This window comes from Oryzias melastigma, linkage group LG24 (genome assembly GCF_002922805.2).
Source record: "Oryzias melastigma strain HK-1 linkage group LG24, ASM292280v2, whole genome shotgun sequence".
NCBI classification, from domain to species: Eukaryota; Metazoa; Chordata; class Actinopteri; order Beloniformes; family Adrianichthyidae; genus Oryzias; species Oryzias melastigma.
In genome coordinates this window covers 3,951,203-3,971,227 of record NC_050535.1, presented here as the reverse complement: position 1 = coordinate 3,971,227, position 20,025 = coordinate 3,951,203, and the positions used below count along the sequence as shown (strand labels likewise).

The 20,025-nt window shown below is 34.2% G+C and overlaps 3 protein-coding genes across 3 annotated transcripts in view; 2 read left to right on the top strand and 1 right to left on the bottom strand.

Annotated features, from left to right (window-relative positions):
• The window catches only part of crip2l (cysteine-rich protein 2-like), a 7,201-nt gene extending 5,153 nt beyond the window's left edge, over positions 1 to 2,048 (bottom strand). The window contains exon 1 of the mRNA XM_024291943.2: positions 1,544 to 2,048. Coding sequence (XP_024147711.1) covers positions 1,544 to 1,586 — 43 coding nt within the window. The 5' untranslated portion in view covers positions 1,587 to 2,048. The remainder of the gene's footprint in view (positions 1 to 1,543) is intronic.
• Positions 2,049 to 8,341: 6,293 nt separating this feature from the next.
• Positions 8,342 to 9,396, top strand: LOC112158186 (fatty acid-binding protein, brain). Its single transcript, XM_024291416.2, has 4 exons — positions 8,342 to 8,502; positions 8,607 to 8,779; positions 8,860 to 8,961; positions 9,137 to 9,396. Exons 1-4 carry the CDS (start codon positions 8,430 to 8,432, stop codon positions 9,185 to 9,187), a joined length of 399 nt encoding a protein of 132 aa, XP_024147184.1. The 5' UTR covers positions 8,342 to 8,429; the 3' UTR covers positions 9,188 to 9,396.
• A 1,587-nt stretch (positions 9,397 to 10,983) lies between these two features.
• Positions 10,984 to 19,409, top strand: smpdl3a (sphingomyelin phosphodiesterase acid like 3A). Its single transcript, XM_024291415.2, has 8 exons — positions 10,984 to 11,158; positions 11,408 to 11,621; positions 13,822 to 13,966; positions 14,409 to 14,505; positions 14,798 to 14,961; positions 15,031 to 15,211; positions 16,943 to 17,067; positions 17,491 to 19,409. The coding sequence occupies exons 1-8, from the start codon at positions 11,065 to 11,067 to the stop codon at positions 17,791 to 17,793; spliced, it is 1,323 nt and encodes a 440-aa protein (XP_024147183.1). The 5' UTR covers positions 10,984 to 11,064; the 3' UTR covers positions 17,794 to 19,409.
• The last annotated feature ends 616 nt before the right edge of the window (positions 19,410 to 20,025 follow it).

Genomic DNA, 20,025 nt, shown 5'->3' with positions numbered 1-20,025 from the left:
GCCTTCTTGTCCCAAAATATCCCAGTAGATACAGAGTCTGATAAAACCAACACTTCCTGTTTTGTGTCACAGACTGTCACTGTGATTCATGAAGTCAAACAGAGACATCCATAAGGGGATCACAACAAGGAAAAGCAAAATTATTCCAATAAAGTGTATTTTTTACATAGTACATTAACAACCAAATGCTAAAACATGTTTACATTTCATGTTTATAATAGTTTTTCTTTGGGATTTAATAAAAATATATATATTTATGCTATTTCTGCATTCTACGTGGTATCCTAAGAAGTTTTTCTCTTCAAATTGTGGGAATTTAAAATGTTTATTCCCTCTTCCAGATGCAGAACAAATAGAGGCAGCCAAAGGAAGAGGATAAATCTAAAATATTAGATTTACTGCGGTTGTATTGTTTGCCCGTAGCTGCTGGGTGGGGTTTGCCTGCTGCTCTCCAGGGAGATGAAGAGGAAAGAACAAAAAAGGAAAATCAATCCATCCAGCAAATATGAAATCACTAAATTATTTACAACAAATCGGGGCTTTAAAATGAAAAGCTGCCGTGGCCACAAATCTGATGGCATTTTTGCTAAACTAAACACGTCAGACGATCCAGTTGCTTGACCGTCCTACAGGTCTGTTAATGGCTCACTGTAATCTCATCCACAGATAGTGGAGCCATTACTGGCTGATGTGGACTGCAGAGTTGTGTGTTGATGACTCCCCCAGCTGAAATATTTTTGGATCAGAGGGGGGAAAAAAATCCACTTTCACTTCCCACGCAATATGACAAAACGACTGTGTCGCTCAGAACCAGGGGTGACATTCATTATCCAGTTACAGCTTTACTGTACGAGTTTTATTTGAATTATTTCATAATTTATTGGTGTTTTATGGAGTCGTGTGTAAAGTTTGAAGAATATTTCTGCATAAAAAGTGATGGATGAGTGGAATAAACCATTTTTATGACGCGAAAACAGAAAATAGGAGTTAATATAAATGTTCTTTTTAATGAAAATGTCTAACTTTTTGGTTCTTTAAAACAAAATTAACTTAAAAACATTTAAGAGGGGGGTCAAAACCCTTATACGGGTCAAAGCTGTCTTTAAGGAAGGTGTTAGATTCAAGCATCATTTTAAATGGTTAAAAAGTTTGTTTTTTGATTGAATATAACAAAAAAATAATTAGATTATTATTAAAATGTTTCCATTTAGAAGGATTTTCTTAAAAATAATAATGAACACACAAATTTAAAAATGATTAAATAATGAAAATGCATTTAATGTAGCGGTTATATTTATAAACGGTGAATTTAATGAATTAAATCCATTCTTTGCTTCCTTGAGGCATCTGAATGGGCGTCATCCTTCCTCCATCCTCAGCCTTCATTCATCCCTAAAGATGAATGCAGTCACACCTTTTATTTTCCTTAAATATCCTCATTATTTGAATAAAATCGCACTATATTTAATTTTATCATTATTTTATTGACAGAGTAAATCTCCATCGGTTACAGAGGAAGGACCGCGGGGGGTCGAGCACTCACCGAAATACACCGTCTTGTCGCATTTGGGGCATTTTGACGCCATCCTCAGTTTGGGCAGACGGTTTCTTCCAGTCGGCTTCTGTCTGTCTGTCTGTCCGCCTGTCTGTCTGCAGCCCGCGCGCGCAGACACACCTCTGAGGATGCTGCGGATGAATAAACGATGACGAGGAGACTCACATTCATCCTCCGCTCGGTCCCTATGCTGAGCTCCGCCCCCAATATGACGTCACAGCCCCCTCATCCTAATAATTAATCATTTTAAATTCCATTTTCTCTAAGAAAATGTATTTTTTTAGTATCATACAGGGGCGTTTTTATGGTTTGTGCAGTAATGGGCAAAAATTAAGCTGTGGGCCCCCTTAAAATATGCAAATACGTTTATATAAATATTTATTTATTTGAATCCAAATAAGTATCTAAATATTCCATATAACTGTTTTTATTCTTCTAAAATATTGAAAAACTTTGCTTGAGGTTGCAAATACAAAAAATATTTGTTCGTCAGTCAAGTGAGGAAAGTAAAAAAAAAAAAAAACCTTGTTGAAGGAAGTTTTATTTTGAAAAACTGTAAATCGTATCATTATTTTTAGCCTGGAAAACACATAAACCGATTTATTATGGGTTTTTATGTTGATTAATGAAAAAATAGATAAAAAATGAAATTGTAGAAATAAAAAAAAAAACTTTGAGTCTATTTGTTTTCCAAGGTCAAATACACAGAAGACTCCACTATAAGTTAGTGAAATACTTTTAAAAAATATTTTAACGCCACAATAAAATTAATCAAAATAACATCACAAGATATAGAGTTTTGAATTTACGAAGCTCTTTCTTTTACAAATAGAGCTCCACATTAACCGATCCCAAACCCCAGAAAGCCGGCTACGCTAATAATAATTTTAATTTTGATTCGCGTAAAGTTTAATAATTTCTCTGCTTTTAAAACTTTACAAAAATAAAGCTTCACAATATGCTGCATGTCTTTGATCTTTAAGCAAACAAACAGAAAACTTTGGTGCTTTTTTATTGTAAATTTACTACTTTTCTCTTGAAAATGACTTTTTTTTTAGTAAATTTGACTTTTTTCTTGGAAATTTATGACTTTTCTTGTAAATATACGACTTTTTTCTCAGAAATTTACAACTTTTTTTTGTAAATTAGTGTATTTAAAGTCGTAGATTTACGACTTTTAAAGTCATAATTTAAAAAAAACTTTAAAACATGTAAATTAACGAGAAAAAAAATAGCTTCTGAATTTTAAAGTCACAAATATATGACTTTATTTTCTTAATTTAAGTTATTTTCTACTAAATTTATGTGTTTTAAAGTTGTAAAGTTATGACTTTAAAAGTGTACAACTTTAAAACACATGCATTTATGAGAAAAAAAGTCAGAAATTTACTTTTAAAGTCATAAATATATGACTTTATTCTCAAAATTTAAGCACGACTTTAATAATTATATCAATATATATATATATATATATATATATATATATTATCACTTAAACTTTGTTTTATTTATTTTAACATCAACTTGCCAATGGACTCCAGATGGAAATGAGAATGAGTCTATTATCTGACATATTTATATTTGTTTTAATGTTCATAAATTGTCATTGGCCCTTTCTCAATAAAGTTAATTTCTTGTAAATTTACGACTTTAAAGTTGAAATAAAATAAATTTGTTTTTGCTTGTAAAATGACCTAATACTCTGTCGTAATTGAAGAACATATTTATAAAAATAAAAAAAAAATTAAAAAAAACCAATAAAATGAAGATTGACAACTACAGAGCCCCTAAAGGGACATTCAAGTTATTAAAATATATTTTAAACTTTTAAACAAAATTCCACTCTTTTTTTCTTTTAGCGACATTCCCATTTACATTACCAGCTCTGTGACAACCAATCACATGACCTCTGCATCCAGACACTTACAGTTAATCACATGTGAATATTATTACACCTTCCCAGTTCAAAATGAGAACGTTTTTCATACCGAGTAATCAGATGTTTGACAAACGTAACAAATTTGGATGATTAAAAACTCAATAATCATTGTGTTGTGTGTCTTTAAACATAATCTGCTCTCCTCCACACATCAGTTGTTTTGTGTTTTGACTGTAGTGATGGAGAGAAATCCCAAATTCCTGCATATTCTGATGAATCCGTCTGTCCCTTTCGCTCTGTTTGTTTCCTCAGCGGTTGCTAGGTTACCGCTCCTCGCAGGGAATGTTAAGTGATGCTCTGCAGTTTCCAAGAATATTACCCTCCACATTCTTAGCCCTGACAAAACAAATAAGCCATTTAAAATAGTCTTTTAGGGAAAGTTTTAATGTAGAAATATAGATTAAAAATATAGAAGGATAACAGAGTGATTCGATTGTTTCAGTTTCACTTTAAACCTATTTGTAGCAGAAATTCATTGTTTTTAATCCTTAAATTTCTTTTATATGTTAGAAAAATTATAAGAAACTTTTTGTGTAGAAAGCCTTAAAAATGTAAATCTGAACAACAAAAATTGTGGTAATTTAAAATTGATTTCTAACCTTTTTGTCTTTTGTAATTATTTTAAACATTGCAAACCTTACAGGGAAATTAATTCAATTCCATTTCAATTCAACATCTGTAGAGTTCATCATAAATGGATATTTGTGTGCATGTTAGTTGTTGATTTGTTAGTAAACAAATTAATTTGTTCTTAAAGATGTGCAAACAAACATATTTTTATCCAAAAGCAAATATCAGAAATATAATGACTAGAAAAATTTAACTTAGGCTAAAAAAAAACATAAGAAAAATGCAAAAAATGTCATAGGGAATTTACACTAAACCAGAAATAAACAATAAGATGCAAAAACTTAAAGGAAAATGTCTTTAAGCTAAGTAAAATTTTCTTAAAATGCTGTCAAAATACTTTCAAACTTCTTTACTTTAAGTAGTATGAATGTACAAGATGACAGACATTTCTGTATGATGCTGTGCAGGAACTCTACAGGCTGACGGTCATAAAGATCATAAAATGCTAACAAGCAAAGAAGGAAGAGCGCTGCTTTACTAAACAACCATAAATGGTAAAAATATTTTTGGTTTACAAGAGAAAAAAAAGTCTCAATTAGACCAGCAGAGCAAAAAATGTCAAATATCATTTGTGTGAAATCCATTTGTTTTCTGTGAAGTTGCAACAAAACAATCATATAATTAAAATTTCGTCCACACATTTTTCCGTCGTCGGCTTTCCAGAATCTTGAGAGACGTAAAGTAAACTGTTTTAAGTGTGAACAGACATCAGGCGGCTGTCCGTCCATCCATCCAGAGTGTTGTGGGACGAGAGCTTCAGCTTCTGTTTCACGTCTGCATAATAGCCTTTCATGTGAGCTCAACTTCTACTTTGCTAAAGACATAAACTCCACAGATGTCTGCGAACTACTTCAGTAACGTAAGCAAACGGTGATCCTGTCACTGTAAAACAACTTCTATTGAGTCACACGGCTTTTATTTACAGTAAAAAAGGAGTCATGTTTATGATTCATTTGAAATTTTCACAATTAAAAAAGAAAAGTTCAATAACTTCATCATAAATGGATATTTGTGTGTAGTTGATTTGTTAGTACACAAATTAATTTTCAGATTTAAGATGAGTACTGAAGCATGAACTGGACTGAAATGTGTTTTTATAGGATTTTTTAGGAGGAAAAGTCCATTTAATTTTATTTGTACAGCCCAATATCACAATACAACTGAATCATTGGGCTTCATGCTGGTAATTGCACAGAAGCAGAAGGTCGGTCATAAATAGTAAACAATAGCTAAGTGCTAAACTAAACAGACTACATTAAAGTGGTCATCCCTGTCCTTAGACCCTCCTTCTTGGCAAGGAAAAACTGACAAGAAGAAACTTTAGGGATGCCCAAAGGAAGGAGAGATCCTCTCCCAGGACGGACGGTCGATTTACTGCGGCTATCAAAGAGGAATTTCAGGAGTTCAGCCAGATAGGACGAGGTCCACGGCCATGACAAGCCAGAGGTGAGGTCCACGGCCAATAACAGGAGAACAGCGATCCATGAGGAATCTCTCCCAGTCTGAGATGCGCGATGACGAGCCATAGGTGAGGTCCACGGCCAATTACAGGAGCGATCCATGAGGAATCTCTCCCACTCCGAGATGCAAGATGACGAGCCAGAGGTGAGGTCCACGGCCAATAACAAGAGCACAGAGGATCCACCTGCAATCTGAAATTTCCGCCGGAGGGGAGTGAGAAAGAGGAACAACACGTGAATCACACTGCACCAAACAGAAGCACCAAACAGAACAGTGTTCTCTAAGATGGACGGTCAATCGAATTAATTTATAGTCAATCTCCAATCAAGCTGTTGCCTGGTTTATCGACTGTCAAACAGATCCTAGTCTATGCAAATATCAATCTTACTAGTGAGATCCAGAAAGGTGTACCACAGGGATATGTCCTAGGTCCCATTCTATTTACATTAACAACTTGTGTCAAAACCCACCAGATGTATCATATCATCTTTATGCTGATGACACTGTCATTAACTGCTGCTTTTGGTCAGGACTACAAGCTTTTGGTTTTTTACAATCCGCTTTTAAAGGTTGTTCAGTCTCGTCTTAGATCACTGAAAATGGACAGATGTCGCCGGCGAAGCTTAAGTAACAAACACTCTTTAATGTACTATAACTTTTCAGCCGTTTATGCGATCAAATTAATTCCAGTAGATTCTGAAGGAGAATACTTATTATCTACTGTAACCGAGCGATGGGGAGGTTCGCTTATCTGTCATGCCGACGTAAAAAAGTCTATACAGGACAAGGACTCCGCCATGTGGTGGTTCTGGTCACCGTCTCTTTATTATTTCCAACCTTTATTTTACAGAGAGCTGGAGCAGGGCTTGCCACGCCTTTCCTGCCTCTATAGGAACCTCGAAGGGCCACACACCTTCCAAAATAAAAGAACCAGGAAGTTAGTTACACTACATTTCAAAGTAATATGCATAGGATTTATAGTTCTCCAGCTTGTAGCAGGGCATCACAGTCACACTTAAGGACAATTTAGAGTAATCAATCAACCTAAAAGCCTGTTTAAATATCCTCCTTTTTAAATTTTGCATAAAATATCTTTAACTTTGAAGGAAAATGTAAATTACTTAAACAGACAAAGGTTTTCTCATTTTTGTTCAAGTAATCAAGCCTTCTGTTTTAGATTTTTAGTGTAAGTATGTTGTATTTCTACGATACCACCACAATAACATGTCAGATATCTGAGCAAATTGATCGACAAATCTTATCTTTGGCTGCAAAAGTGTCTGTTCACAGGCAAATTCTAATACATGGATTTAAAAAAATATGGATTCTAAACCAATGTTGGTATTTTTATATTTTATAGAAAAATGAAACACACCAAAGTCCTGATGCAATGTGTGACTTTCTTGCATTTTTAGTTCAAGAAAATCTGCTGCAGCAGGAGGATCTTATTTTGAAAGGGCGGCTGTCAAAAATAAAGCAGGTTGAGCTAGATATTTATAGAAAAACACAATTATATTATATTTTGTAAATATTTAAAAGCCACATTACACTAATTAAAGGTTTAATGGCCATAAACGCTTTAAAGAAAGTTGATTTTTTTTCCTTAAATTTGAGGAATTTTCTTGGAATATAGACTTTCGTGTGAGAAAAATCACAAATACTTGCAAAATGGTTTATTTTAGATGTAATAAATACTTTAAAAAGCACTCCAGTGGAAATCTAAAGTAGGATGGCTACAGGTAGATGTGTGTGATGTCTCTAGTTGACCTCCAAAAGAGCAACAAAACTAGAGTTTGGAGTTATTTCTAAAACTTAAAGAAGTGTTCATAGTTTTGAGGCTTGTTGATTTTTTTTATTATAAAAATTAGTGATCTAGAATAAACTTTGGATGATTTTCCTTCATACATCAGAGATTATGCAGTTATAATCAAAAAAGCAGGATGTTTCATGTATTTATTTTTGCTCTTTCTAACCAGAAGGGGGCAGCAAAGCCTCTTCTTCAGTCCAAACTTGGAGTTTTGTTTCTCCATTTTAAATCTTAACTCAAAACCTTAAAATGATGAACCAGGACTTAATTTTAGGGGGAATTTTATTACTTTTTTGCTTAAAAGCACCTAAAGTTCTTTGTTAAATTCTATTTATGTAATCAAACTGTTGAGATGAGAGTAAATGATATCTAGTAACAAATATTTGAGTTGATTTAACAAGATTAAAAGCTCAAACAAAGCTAGTTTAAAAAATAGGGAAAGTGTGGGAAAACTTGGACACTTCCTCCCAGTGTGCCAAGCATGAAGAAACGGCGGTCAGGGGCGAAGTGTCTGGACAAAAGACCGTCAAACAATATGATTCTGCTTCGGTGCCTCCACTAGACACATTCCACACACGTGAGGGTCTCCACCAGACGGCGAGGAGCTGGCGGTTGATTAACCGCTCATAAAGCAGACAAACTCATTTGGAAAAGAACAGCTTGACTCAATAAATCTTTTGGTGTCGACTCCGAAGTCCACTGATAGCAGATATGGCACTACTTTGTTCAATTAACTGTTTCAAAATTTTCTTCCTAAATGCAAATGTTTCAGTTGGGGAGGCAACGCCTCAACCAGCTGACCCCCATGGAGGACATGAATAAAATACACCAAAGAGTCCAATTATTTTATCCAAGAACGTGACCCATTTAAGCAGCCAATCGCAGCTACAGAAGAGTCTCCTGAGCCAATGGGGAGCCGGACGCCACCCACCAGTGTACATAATAATAAAAGGCAGCAGCATGACTGTGGGGAGTGATCCTGGAACTGCTGCTGCTTGCAAACATCACTTTGGAGATAACCTTGCCAAACCTTCAACATGGTTGACGCCTTCTGTGCCACCTGGAAGCTGGTTGACAGTGAAAACTTTGATGAGTACATGAAGGCACTGGGTGAGCAATGACTTTTTAACATTGGATTTGAACTTTTTTCCATTTTCAGTGAGTCAAAGCTGAACTGGAGTTGTTTCTGAAGGGGATTCTTTGTGTTTACGCAGGCGTGGGCTTCGCCACCAGGCAGGTCGGTAATGTGACCAAACCGACGGTGATCATCAGCCACGAAGGAGATAAAGTGGTGATCCGCACCCAGAGCACCTTCAAGAACACCGAGATCTCCTTTAAACTTGGAGAGGAGTTCGACGAGACCACCGTCGACGACAGGAACTGCAAAGTAAGCATCAGAAGTGACAGAAAACCAGTTTATGTCCATTGAAAGTTGACACCTAAATTTAAAACTTTTTGCCTTTTTAGTCCACCGTGACTCTGGAAGGAGACAAGTTGGTCCACGTCCAAAAGTGGGACGGCAAAGAGACCAAGCATGTCAGAGAAATCAAGGACGGCAAACTCGTCATGGTAGGAGGCAGAAAACTTTACCAATTCAAACAATTTATAAAAAAAATGTGCACAAATTTGTGATTTTAAAGGGTTTTTATGGATTCACCAACTTTTCATAATACTAGACCAATTTCAGACTTCATTGTTTAGATGTGATTCATCAATAATGCTTACTGTCGTCTCTTTCCTGCAGAACTTGACATTCCAAGACGTCCATGCGGTTCGCACCTACGAGAAAGCATGAGCTCCTCGGCTCCTCCCAACTAATACGTGTTTTTTTTAAGATTATTGTTGACTGTATGGTTCTCTTTGCACTTCATCTGCCTCCACATCGCCTGCAAGCTGCATGTTGTGTAAGATTTTTTTTTATATGAATTATCATGATTCCATCATGATGGGTGGATTGTCTTTGCAACACAGTGCAAAAAAATAAAGAAAAAATAAAGAATAAAAGCCGTGTCTTATGGTCTTTTACTCGATGATAAACACCAAAACTTTTTCAACTTTTAAATATTTCTGCAAAGAAAGGAAATAATATTATTTCTTTGTGAGGCCATAAAGTTATATTGACAAAAATCCTCTTGCATAACACGCATTATCCTCTCCCCCTTCCATGCTAAACTCTGTAATAAGCTTGTTTTATAGCGAGAATAAATAATTACATTAGAGACACTATTGTAAATTTTATTGCAGTGGTTCGATTATTGTTTAATTTCAAAATGTAGAAAGTTTTACAGACAGGATCTAAAAACTATTTGGAGTTTATCATTTCAACCTCATTTGTGCAGAAACATTTGCAGGAAGAGAAGATTCCTCTTTTTTAAGCATCTTAAAAAGACATTCTATAAAGTCCAGGGTACGACCCCCCCCCCCCTACAGAGCAGTTTGGAGATAACTGTTCTTCTAATCAACTCAGATTGAACTTTAAACTGGAATTTATCTGATTTATAATCACTCCCTTGATCAAAGCACTATGATATCTACGAGAACAGTTATATCACTTTACAATGGCCACCAAAGAACAGGCTGTTCAGGCATTATTAAAGATATAATGTTATAAATTAATTCATTATTAAAGATATGAGCACTTGATTGAAAGCTTGTAAATGCTTTAAAAAAAACGTCATGTGCAGCTTCTTGATTTTTTTTCTTTCAAACTTTATTGAAATTACTCAAATGAGATTTATTGACAAACAGATTTTATTATTTGTACGTTTTTGCCCTGAAAGAAAAGCTTTATTGACTTCCCTTTTTGAAGCATTCTTGGTCACTAGATTTAAAACCTTTATTATTAGTTTAAAACATTTTGTTTACTCTTTTTCATAATTTATTACTCTTTTTTTAAGCTATTACCAATGTGACAAAATCATGAAAAAGGGAAATAAATTGCAGATTTCTGTGTTTTAAACGTATAAAAAGTGGAAGACATGAGGTCACCATATTTTTTAGGTGGTAATCTTACTTTGGAGTTTGGCCTTTACAATATACATTAAGTAGAGATGATAAATGTAGTATATTTTTATTGTAATTTTTTTATTTTTTGTGTCTCAGTTTAATCATTTGGTTAAAAATTAAAAATGCAGGATAGCTAATAAATAAAATAAAAACACAACTATATTGACAAACTTTATTTTTTTTCTACATTTATAATAAAAATTAAATTTAACTAATTATGTTTAGACACATTTTATCTTTCAGTTTGAACTTTTTACACTAGATTGTGTTACTTTTACATATTGCATTCACGTCATTTTCATATAAAAAGCTGAACATGTTACACCTTCAACATGATTTATTTTATTACTTTATTCAAATTGTATTACAAAAATAAATATTTTTTGTGATATGTGTAAAAATTATTGTTAATTGACCCTAGAATTTACAAATGTTGCTCAAAGACTTTGTAATTTATAGATATATTTATATTTAAATCATCTAATATAATAGTATAACAATATATGAAGGAAAAAAATGGCTGAAATAAATGAATAAAACTTCGAGTAGAAGCTCCTCCTCCTCCAGAGCGGTGACATCACAGTCACGTGACCAGAGGGTCACCTTTACTTCCTGTTTATGTCTAGCAGCTGATAAGATGTTTCGTTGTATTAGTTTCAGTTCGTAATGGCGGTCATTCGGGTGTTTTTGTTGCTGCTGTGGTTCGGTTCGGATGTGGTCCGGACCGCACCGGCTGGAAGAAGTTACCTGGCGGGAACAGGTGAGTAGAAACAGCAGTGATAATGAAATAATCGTTATTATTCATCTTTTTTATGCTTTACTTAGTAGTTAGCTTGTATTTTAATTGAAAGCAACTGTAGAATAGTTGGTAAGCTACTAATACAATTAATATTTTACACCAATATCACTTACATTTATTTAAATGTTGTTTATTTGTCACAAAATAAATGTCAATTCAAGAATTTTATTGTGAAATTTAATATATCTCTTTTGAACTTCCGGTTTCCAGGCAGGTTCTGGCACATCACAGACCTCCACCTGGATCCCACATACCAGCTGTCTCCAGACCCCACCAAGGTCTGCTTCTCCTCCAAAGGGGTTCCTGCCGCCCACGCCGGGGTCTACGGTGACTTCCTGTGTGACTCCCCTTACAGCCTGATCCAGTCAGCCTTCGCTCACATGGCACCGCTCACACAGCCCCAGGACTTCATCATTTGGACCGGGTCAGTACCCAGGAGACAGGAGAAGCTGATCTTGTGACCTCCGTGGAGGTTTCTGCTTTCTTTTACTTTAGTTAAATGATGACTCAACATTTTCGTTTTCTGAGGAACCATTCGACAGAACAAAAACTGACAGGTTCCTGTCTGTTCTGGCTCCAAAATAACATATATATATATATATATATATTTTTTATTTACTTATAACTAATTCCTTTGTGAAATATATGAATTAGTATTTTTAATTTAATGTTATCAGTTCTAAAAGCGAGTTCTTATGTAGTAAAGCAATCTTTTATTAAAAATACAAATAATTTTTAATTATCACCATCATCATTTTTTTAATTCATGCTCAAAAACTTGTCCTTCAAAATAAAATACAATTCCTCTTTATCTCAGGTTGAAGCACAGATTTAGAGATTTTGTTTTTTTCTTTTTTTAATTGGAATTCACTGCATTAAAACCACAGGAGTGCATGTGAGCATGCTGGTGAAAAACCACATTCCTCATGTGACTCAGCAATCCGAAAGCATCACTTCCTTATAAAAGTGCTGGTTGTGTTATTAGAGAAACTCCATGTTTGCATTTCATACATTCCTGTTAATGCAAGGCAATGACAGGATATCCTCTTATAAAAATAAATAAATTAATCAAAAAAACTTTAAATCTGCTTAGAAATAGTCATTTGAGTTGATTTGTCACTGAACACAAAATTATAGGAGCCACAAAGTCTTATTTCACCCTTTAGAAAAATAAGACACCGATTTGTATTTATGTTGTAGTTACTATTAAGATAAATATAAATAAACTGGTGGTTTATCGGCATAAATAAAAGATAAACATGAAGATAAAATAGAATTTTTTTTCTAAATATAAAATATTCTTTAACTTTTAACTGAAGTTCACTTGGCTCCCTTTCAAAATAAAAGTCTATACCACATGCGACCACCTCAACACAGCAGATCAGTAGGAAGTAGTGAGATGCTAGCAGTGATTAGAAGATATTTTACAGTTTGTGGTAAATCTCAAACAGAAATTCAAAACTAAGTAAAATTAGAGCTAAATAAGTGACATAGAATCCTAGAATCTGTTAAAAAATGTCAAATTCACCTTAAATAGGAATTTTAGTGCTGATGGACCTCCAATTGATTTTCTGTGGTACATGTACCCAAAAAAGTATAAAAATGCTATAGTATAATTTTGGCAAATTAGAGAATGACGTCTACAGTTTGATTTAATTTACTTTTTTTTAACCTTGCTTCTTATGTACTTTACAATCACTTTTTAAAATTAAAATGTTTATATTTTTCTTTAACCAAAGATCTACAATGAAGGAGTAAAAAAGCCACATGTGGCTCCAGAGCTGAAGGCTGTAGTGTGATCATTTCAAACGGACCATTTATTTTATTTTGGACAAATTTATTTTTATCTGCTTTTATATATCTGTATTTATAAATCACACCAGATTATGTTCCAGAGAATTATCTAATTCGCTGGATTATTTAACCTTCTTTTTTAGAGTTTGTGATTAAAGTTGAAAAAACTGTAAGATTAAACTAAGTGACTGAACTGGTTCTCCAGGATTTTGCTGCCTTATTATACCATGAAGGTGCCTGTTATTCAAATAAACAGATAATGTTTTTGATGACCGAATGTTAGGGCTTCCACTATTTTTATTTATTTATTTATTTTTCCAATGTCAAAACTATACGGTGAATGCTTCCTAATATCATGTCTGCCAGTGTCTATAAAACTTAAACTCTTCAAGTTTAAAGCTAATAACAGTTAAGATGTGTGTTTTTAATCCAGTTTACGTACGATCCGATTAGTCGACTGTTAAAATAACCGTTTTTTTTTTTTGTATATTTTTAAATGTGAAGTCAGGTTTGACTTTATTTTTTTGAGCTTTTCAAAATAAAGCAGATAAATGGAAAAAAAATTGTACAAAAATGCTGAACTTTCATGCAGTTTGTAATAAATTCATGTTTATTTTAATTCTTCCTGCTAAATGAGGCGTACCATTTGTTTGCCGTCATTTGTTTAACTAAAGTAATACTACTGTTCTTGCTACAGCAAACAGACTTTACGACCTCCTTTGTGGCTTTACGAGTTTCCGTCATAATGATAAACTTTACAAAAATATGATGTAAAATCCTTTTAGTTCTTGATGTCCGAGTCCTGAGTTTTTCTGTTTTCGTACTGGCAGTGACAGTCCGCCTCACGTCCCTCCCGATGAGCTCTCCACAGACATGGTGATCCAGGTGATCAGGAACATGACTCACACCATCAGAGAGCACTTTCCAAACCTCACCGTCTACCCTGCGTTAGGAAACCACGACTACTGGCCACAGGTAACACGGCAGCATCAATATTTATCATCTCCAGCCCAAAATGATGAAAAGTGTTTGATGCAATCTGTTTTTTATTAATTACACTATAAAATATATTTTTTAATCTTCTTTTACATATTCATTTGATTTACAAGTAATAATTGAAACAAAAATGACTTTTTTAAAGCCATTCCTTGGTTGTGTATTTAGAAGTGCTGATATTTGTGATGTTTTCTTCCTAAGAGTTATATATCTATATATAAATATATAAATTTGTAGGTTAATGTCAAGTTATTGAACATGGAAACTCCAAAAGCTCAATAAGCTGCTAAGAAAGAAACTTTAAATGCCTGCTCCACTTCTGAACTTACCATCATGGAATCGTTTGGTTCCTTGGAAGTAATTTTTTGTGTAAAAATAAAAGTTTTAATGATTTAAAAAAAAAAAAAACATTTATTTTTAGGACCAGATGCCAGCCTCCACCAATGCCATCTATAAAGCTGCTGCAGAGCTCTGGAAGCCCTGGTTGCAAAGTGAAGCTCTGCTCACACTTTCAGAAGGTACTTTTACAACGACAGAAGATGACAAGAATTGCAAATAATTTCACAATAAAACATTTTCATGAAGAATTTTTCTTCGTTTTGTCAAACAAGCTGCAAACCGAAAACGACTTCGGCACAAAACTGTCAAAATAATGTAAAAATAACAGACAAATGTGTGTTTTAATGCATTTATGTTACTTAAATATCAGGTACAATCCAAAAAAGTCATAAGTTTATTGTTCAAATATTCTAAAAAATCGATCAATTTTAGATAATTGCTTTGTTTTAGTAACTTTCTTCGCTGTTTTAGGTGGTTTCTACTCCCAGCTGGTAAAACCTGGTTTACGGCTGGTTAGTCTGAACACAATCCTTTACTACGGTCCTGACGAAGTCACCAGGGACATGTCGGATCCAGCTGGACAGTTTGAGTGGCTGCAGAAAACTCTGGAGTCGGCTGCTCAGAACCAGGAGAAGGTAAAACATCTGACTTTCATTGATCAGAAGTTGTTTAATATAATTGTTCATGTAATATTTTGTCTGTAGGTTTACATCATTGCTCACGTTCCGGTGGGTTACCTGCCTTTTGTCAAAAACACCGCCGCCATTCAGAAACGCCACAACGAGAGGCTGGTCAGCATCTTCAGGAAATACGCTCCGGTTATCGCCGGACATTTCTACGGCCACACCCACCGGGACAGCATCATGGTGCTGCTGGACCAACGAGGTAAAGGATGGGGAGGTTACTTTGCAAGATAACACGTTTTGACTTGTTGGATTATTTTTCACGTTTTTTTTATTTTCATGCAAATAGAAGAAATGCATTATTTTTCACCTTTAACCCCATTCATACCTAAATTTATTTCTAATTATACTAAGAAATTTTCTTCCATGTTATTTTCTGTTCAGGGTGAGGCTAAACTAAGACTTAGGTTTGTTCGGGTCAAAATGTACCCATTTTCAATTGTGACAACAAGTCAATATACTGTTTCTGGGTCAAAAGTGACCCATTTTCAATTGTGAAAATAATTCATTATATTGTGCTTGGTTAAAAATTGAACCTTTTTTCAATTTTGAAGCTCAATGCATTGTCTTTGGGTCAAAAATGACCCACATTCAATTTTTAAATCAGGTTATATAAATAGTGTCCAGCTTAAAATTGACCCGTATTCAATTCTGATAACAGGTTATATAAATAGTATTTGGGTCAAAATTGACCCGTTTTCAATTGTAAAGGTCAATGCATTGAGTTTGGGTCAAAATTGAACTGTTTACAACAGATCAGTATATTGTGTCCGGGTCAAAATTGACCCATTTTCAATTGTCAAGGGCAATACATTCTGTCTAGGTCAAAATTGACCCATATTCAATTCTTAAAACAAGTTAATATATTGTGTCCGGGTCAAAATTGACCCGTTTTCAATCGTAAAGGTCAATATATTGTGTCCGGGTCAAAATTGACCCGTTTTCAATCGTGAAGGTCAATATATTGTGTTTGGGTCAAAATTGACCCGCATTCAATTTTTAAATCAGGTTATATAAATAGTGTCAGGATTAAAATTGGCTCGTATTCAATTCTGAAAGCAGGTTATATAAAAAGTGTTTGGGTCAAAATTGACCCGTTTCCAGTTGTGAAAAGGGGTCAGTTTTGACCTGAACACAATATAAGGGTTAAGTGAAGTCCTAGATGTGTTGGTAGAGTGGAAATGAGCAACTTACGCTGCAAAGGGGTTAAAACTCTTCTTTTAGCTCATATAAAAAATGTTCCCCTTTATTTATTAAATTAATACAAAACAGTGGCTGTTAAAGATAAACCAGACAGGAAGAAGGAAAAAAAATCTGTTTAAAAAAATAAATTTGATTTTTCGTTGCATATTTTGATGTTTTTTCTTGAAAAATTCACGTTTGTTTTTTCACGTTGGGCTAAAAGTGCATCTGCTTGCTCTGCAATAAACTACAAGATTTAACCAGTTTGAACAAACTAACTCAGGGAGCGTTTTTGGCATCCAGAATTTGGAGAAATTATGCTGTAATTAATAAGCTGTGAAATAAAAAAAAACAGTCTGGTTGGAGTGAAATTGATGGTTACATTTATAGAGGTTGATGTATCCTCTGTGGTATTACATCTAGGGCTGATCAATTTATTTCAAGCAGATTAATCAATTCAATAAGGTAAATAAATATTTATTTAGAATCTTTTTAAATGAGACGTCCTCTAAGAAATAAAAACTACAATGTGGAGTTTTGTTTTATTTATTCCCAACCCTTTATCTCTACTATTTTTGAAAAATATGTTAAAAGTACAAATATATAATAATATATAATAAATGCAGGAATGGTAAAACCCTCCAAAGGTGAGACAAAATCTGAGGTACTTCTTTTCTTTTGTATTTCTTTATGTAAAAGTTTCTGAAATTGCTTTTGTGTCCAAGTTTTTTGTGTCTCCTTTGCTTCCCAGGTGAACCGGTGAATTCCCTCTTCGTGTCGCCGGCGGTCACTCCCATTAAAAATGCTTTGGAGTTGTACTCCAACAACCCGGGCTTCCGCATGTACCTGTACAACAGTCAGGACTACTCCATGCAGGTAAGAAGGCTGGTGCTCCAACCATCAGTGCTAAAATGATGGTTTCATCTCTGAGGAATTAAAAAAAAGTCCAAACTTGTCCCATTTTACTGAATCCTACATTGATTTTGATTAACTATATTTATGAAAATGTATTTTCCAAAATCAGTAAGATTTATAAATAAGGATTTCGCAAAAATTTGAGCTTATTTTCCTTTATAAATGTCCTCTTTTATCAGAAAAATGCCACCAAAACATGTTAAAAACACAGTTTTTACCTTAGAATTGGCAAGAATTCTGGTAAATCTTAGACGGAGGCAAAAGTTCTTTTTAGATGATTAATCACGCTGTCAGTCAGCAAACAAAACCCGTTTCTGTTATTCAGCGACACTCAAAGGCCTTTCCTTCCCCTCCTCTGCCTCCTCTTTCTCTCTCCCTCTGAAGGATATCTGGCAGTACTATTTGAATCTGACGGAAGCCAACCAGAAACAAAAGTCCGACTGGAGGCTTGAATATATCATGACTGAAGCGTTCGGACTGACTGACCTGCAGCCACAAAGCCTCCTTCAGCTGGGCCTGAGCTTTCTGGAGCCACAAACCAAAGCCTTCGACACCTACTTCAGCCACTTCATGGTCAGCTACGACAGACGCATCGTCTGTGATGGGGACTGTAAGGTCAAGCAGGTGTGTGCCGTGCTCTACCTGGACCAGCAGACCTACTCCAAATGTGCTGGAACCTCAGATTAGCACGGAATGGTTTGTATTGGTTATAAAAAAGCTGCAGGTCAAACTTCATCTTTCAGGGTTTCCAAACGTGGATTTTCATCAATTTGGAGATTCTGATGAAAGATTATTTAACTTTTGTCTGCTTGATTTGCAGAATTCTGTTCATTCTGGATCTTTTAAGGGATCAAATATAAGAAAAGGGAATCTGAGGTTTAAAAAAATGAATTACTTTAGTGTGAATATTTCAGTTTTTGCTGCTAAAATGCTTCTAAAGAGGGCAGAGAATGATCAAAACTCAAGTTTTACAACTAAAACAATGGATAGAATGGATAGAAAAAGAAGAATTTATTCAAATTAATCATAAAAAACTATCATAAATACAATACAATAAAAAAATGCAGTAGTACACAGGATAAAGTCATAGAAATTACAAAAGGCAGAAAAAAAGTACAATAAGAAATAAATAAAATGACTAAACAGGTCTTTAAGAAGCTCATGATGTTTAAAAATGACAAAATTCGTTTTTACAGGTATTAATATGGTTGCTCTGACCCTATTTGACCTTCATATTTTTGATATGGACCAATTTATAATCAAACTTATCAAAAAAATGCAAAGAAATACAAAAAGGGATCATTTTTCTACAACTAAAACCATCTTTTTTTGTGCCGTTGGTTTGCTAAACATGTTCTTTCAAAATAAAACCAAAAACGTTCTTGTAGTTCTTGAAGACTCTTTTGAACTTTCACATTTAGACTATGGTCACGTATCCTAAAAAGCCACCGTGCGGCGGTCTAAATGCAAGTTTTTCGGTAAATTCGCAAGTTAGCATTAAAGTTTAAGATTTTATGGCAACCGGACATTTTTTTTAAATAGATTTAGTGACCACCTGGGCACATTTGGAGGTCGCTCAATGGTGGTCCAGTGTTTGCACTCGATGAGGGCTGTTGACATGGCAACAGGTAATGACCAGACATCATCCCCAACGCCTGACGGCTGCCTGACTGCCACCCTCTACTTTCAAGACCAACGATATAAAAAAAAAATTGGGCAGTTGTATGAAATCTTGAAGATTCCGCCGATTCAATTCAATAACTTTATTGACAAAATTGAGTGCAGTGCAGTCCTCTTCCGGTGCAAAAAAAGGAAATTATAAGAAAAGTAAAATAAAACAAAACCAGAAAGACAAAATCAAACACACACATTCATACATTCAGCCACTGCATGGCTCCAATGTAGAGTTTAGAAAAATCGCATTATAAGACACTCAATTTCTAGCAGCATTTAAAACTGTGATTAATAAATAAAAAAAAAAAAAAACACTTTTTTATCTATTTCTCATTGATTTAGTTGCTCTGATGTTGTATTTGTGAAGTGCCGCTAAACAGGTTTTTCAAAATAAAAGCAAAACTATCTTGTAGTTGTTGCTGACGTTTTTGTTGTTTTTGTTAAACTTTATTTACTTGACTGTCGTGTAAACCAAAGAGAAATCCAGCTGCTAAAACATCCACTCTATGACTACTGCAAATTCATCAGAGACGATGTGATTTCCTGTTTGAAATTTTGGACCAAAGAGGAAATTTAAATGGATTCTGTTTAGTTATCCATCTGATTTCTTTTTGTAAGAAATAAACAACTTTTTGAATAAAAATTGTGTTTCTTTTTTTTTTTTTTTTTTACAGATTATTATAGCAAAGAACCATAAACAGAGCAGTTCACCCTCTAAACGTGTCAAAGTCGAGGCCCGGGGGCCATATCCGGCCCTCGAGATAATTTAAATTTATCGTTATTAATGGCCTGAGCTTATCTTGTGCTTATTTTTAATTTGTATAATTTGGACAAAGTCTATTTTTATGGAGAGTAAAATATTGAAAGATATTTAATATTCCTTCCTTTTTATTGTTCTTATTTATGTTAAAGTTGCACTTCTAAAGTTTTAAAAATGGGCATTCTGCTAGCTTTTTGGACTATTTTGCCATCTACTAATAGGCTATTAGGCTATTTTAGAGTTTAGCTAACATTTCAGCTACATGCTAGCTGTTTTGGCCAATCAATTTTTTGTCTTTTAGTTTTTTAGGCTAATTTAGCATTTAGCTAATATTTGAGCTGGCTATCGCTTCATCGTTTTCAGTTATTAACTTCACTGGTTACAGCAATCATGCTTCAGTTACATGTTAGCGGTTTTGACTAATTTAGGCATTTTAAAAACGTTTTTTTAGGCTTTTTGGGAGTTTAGCTAATATTTCTACACCA